The 1,387-nt window shown below is 57.5% G+C and overlaps 1 protein-coding gene across 1 annotated transcript; it reads left to right on the top strand.

Moving 5' to 3' along the window:
• The first annotated feature begins 447 nt into the window (after positions 1 to 447).
• Positions 448 to 1,035, top strand: LOC120689266. Its single transcript, XM_039971574.1, has one exon. It carries the CDS (start codon positions 448 to 450, stop codon positions 1,033 to 1,035), a length of 588 nt encoding a protein of 195 aa, XP_039827508.1.
• Positions 1,036 to 1,387: the final 352 nt, after the last annotated feature.

Genomic DNA, 1,387 nt, shown 5'->3' with positions numbered 1-1,387 from the left:
GTCCCGGCGACTGAGCGCCAAGACAAGCGTCCGCTGAGAAACGACCACTTCAACCAGCTCCTGGAGAAGCCGTGCACCAACCATGGCTATCCAGTGAGCCACAGGTTCAAGGATTGTGACATGATGAAGCGTCTCCTCCACAGGATAGCCAAGACCGACGGTGACGGCCAAGACAAGAGACCCGACGCCGACCAGGACAAAGGGAAGCCGGCGGAAGGAGAGTTCCCGGACGTGGATCGGTGCTTGGTGATCATCGGCGGCTTGGAGGATGAGTGCTCCAGGCGACTGTAGAAGGTTCGGCTCCGCGAGGTATGTGCTGCTGCAAGTTCCATTCCTAGAAAGTTGAAGTAGGCGTCCACGCCCATTATTTTCGATCAGGACGACCATCCGGCAAACATCCCTCGACCTGGGAGCTATCCCCTTGTCGCTGACCCCGTCGTCAGCAACATGCGTCTGTCCAAGGTACTGATGCACGGGGGTAGCAGCCTCAACATCCTTTACGTTAACACCTTGGAAGCCATGGGAATCCCACGAGCCTGCTTGCGGGAATCCCTCTTCCCCTTCTATGGCATCTTGCCGGGCATGAAGGCATACCTGGTCGGCAACATCGACTTACCAGTCACGTTTGGCAGCAAATCCAACTCCCGCACCGAGGCCCTCACGTTTGAGGTGGTGGACTGGAAAGGGGTGTATCATGCCATTCTTGGGTGCCCCGCCTACGCCACGTTCATGGCGGTGCCCAACTACACCTACCACAAGCTCAAGCTGCCGGGCCCGAACGGTGTCATCACCGTGAGCGACTCCTTCGAACAGGCCTACATAAGCAGCCACGAGTACTATGACCTTGCCACCACTGCGGCAAACTCGGCTGAGCTTGGTCAGCTTCGCGCCACCACCGCCGAGTGCCGCCCTGACCCTGGCAAGCCTAGCCAGGCACCGGCCTTCGTCTCAACCGACGAGACCAAGTCGGTCACGGTCGACGACACCGACCCAACCAAGACGGTGCGGATTAGCTCCCAGCTACCGGCCAAATAGGAACACGCGCTCATCGACTTCCTCCGCGCCAACAAGGACACTTTTGCCTAGAAGCCGTCCGACATGCCGGGCATCCCAAGGGACGTCGTCGAGCACAAGCTCCGTATTTTGCCGGGATCCAAGCCCGTCCAGCAACGACTGTGCCGCTTCGACGACGAGAGGCGCAGGGCCATAGGAGAGGAGATAGCTAAGCTTTTAGCTGCCGGCTTCATAAAAGAAGTCTACACTCCGACTGGCTATCTAACCTAGTCCTCGTAAAAAAGAAAACCGGTCAATGGAGGATGTGTGTTGATTACACCATCCAGAACAAGGCTTGCCCCAAAGACCCTTTTCCTTTACATAGGATAGATCA

Source organism: Panicum virgatum, chromosome 9N, assembly GCF_016808335.1.
Source record: "Panicum virgatum strain AP13 chromosome 9N, P.virgatum_v5, whole genome shotgun sequence".
NCBI lineage: Eukaryota > Viridiplantae > Streptophyta > Magnoliopsida > Poales > Poaceae > Panicum > Panicum virgatum.
This window is presented reverse-complemented; position numbering and strand designations above follow the sequence as displayed.